Genomic DNA, 549 nt, shown 5'->3' with positions numbered 1-549 from the left:
TGGGAGGGTTTTGGGGTGGGAGGAGAGTGAGGGAGTGTATTTTCTGTCAAGTGCACATCCTTACCGAGCTCTAAAGGTCTTCCTTGAACCCGGAATATAGGTCCAGGTGATGGCACTCACCCAGAGGATGACAAAGATGCCTCCCTCAGTGTCTATGTGACTCCTGACACACAGGAGCAGTACAGGGGGGACACACCTCGAGGTCACTCCCATACTCAGACAACCACCGGTAAGACCACTCATGTCCAGGAGGGACAGCACCCCAGTCACAGCATGGAGCGAGAGACCAGGGGGCATAGCCATGGGCATTCCCATGGGACGGCAGACATGAGGAATGCTGGAATAACCAATATCGCCTGGATGGTCATTGTTGGCGATGGTGCCCACAACTTCACAGACGGCCTGGCGATTGGTAAGGGGCTTGGTGTTGGAGGGTTAGCACAGCCTGGGGCAATCACAGTCTGGGGCTATCACAGCCTGGGACTATCACAGCCTGGGGCAATCACAGTCTGGGGCTATCACAGCCTGGGACTATCACAGCCTGGGGCT

The 549-nt window shown here is 56.1% G+C and overlaps 1 protein-coding gene across 1 annotated transcript in view; it reads left to right on the top strand.

Moving 5' to 3' along the window:
• Positions 1 to 107: 107 nt before the first annotated feature.
• Positions 108 to 549, top strand: part of LOC125482359 (zinc transporter ZIP10-like) — a 5,811-nt gene continuing 5,369 nt past the window's right edge. Inside the window, exon 1 of the mRNA XM_048594424.1 lies at positions 108 to 412. Coding sequence (XP_048450381.1) covers positions 274 to 412 — 139 coding nt within the window. The 5' untranslated portion in view covers positions 108 to 273. The remainder of the gene's footprint in view (positions 413 to 549) is intronic.

The sequence above is a fragment of the Rhincodon typus genome, unplaced genomic scaffold (genome assembly GCF_021869965.1).
Source record: "Rhincodon typus isolate 14 unplaced genomic scaffold, sRhiTyp1.1 hic_rhity00009257, whole genome shotgun sequence".
In the NCBI taxonomy this organism is placed as follows: domain Eukaryota; kingdom Metazoa; phylum Chordata; class Chondrichthyes; order Orectolobiformes; family Rhincodontidae; genus Rhincodon; species Rhincodon typus.
Note: the sequence above shows the minus strand (reverse complement) of the source record. Positions and strands in the feature narration are given on the sequence as shown.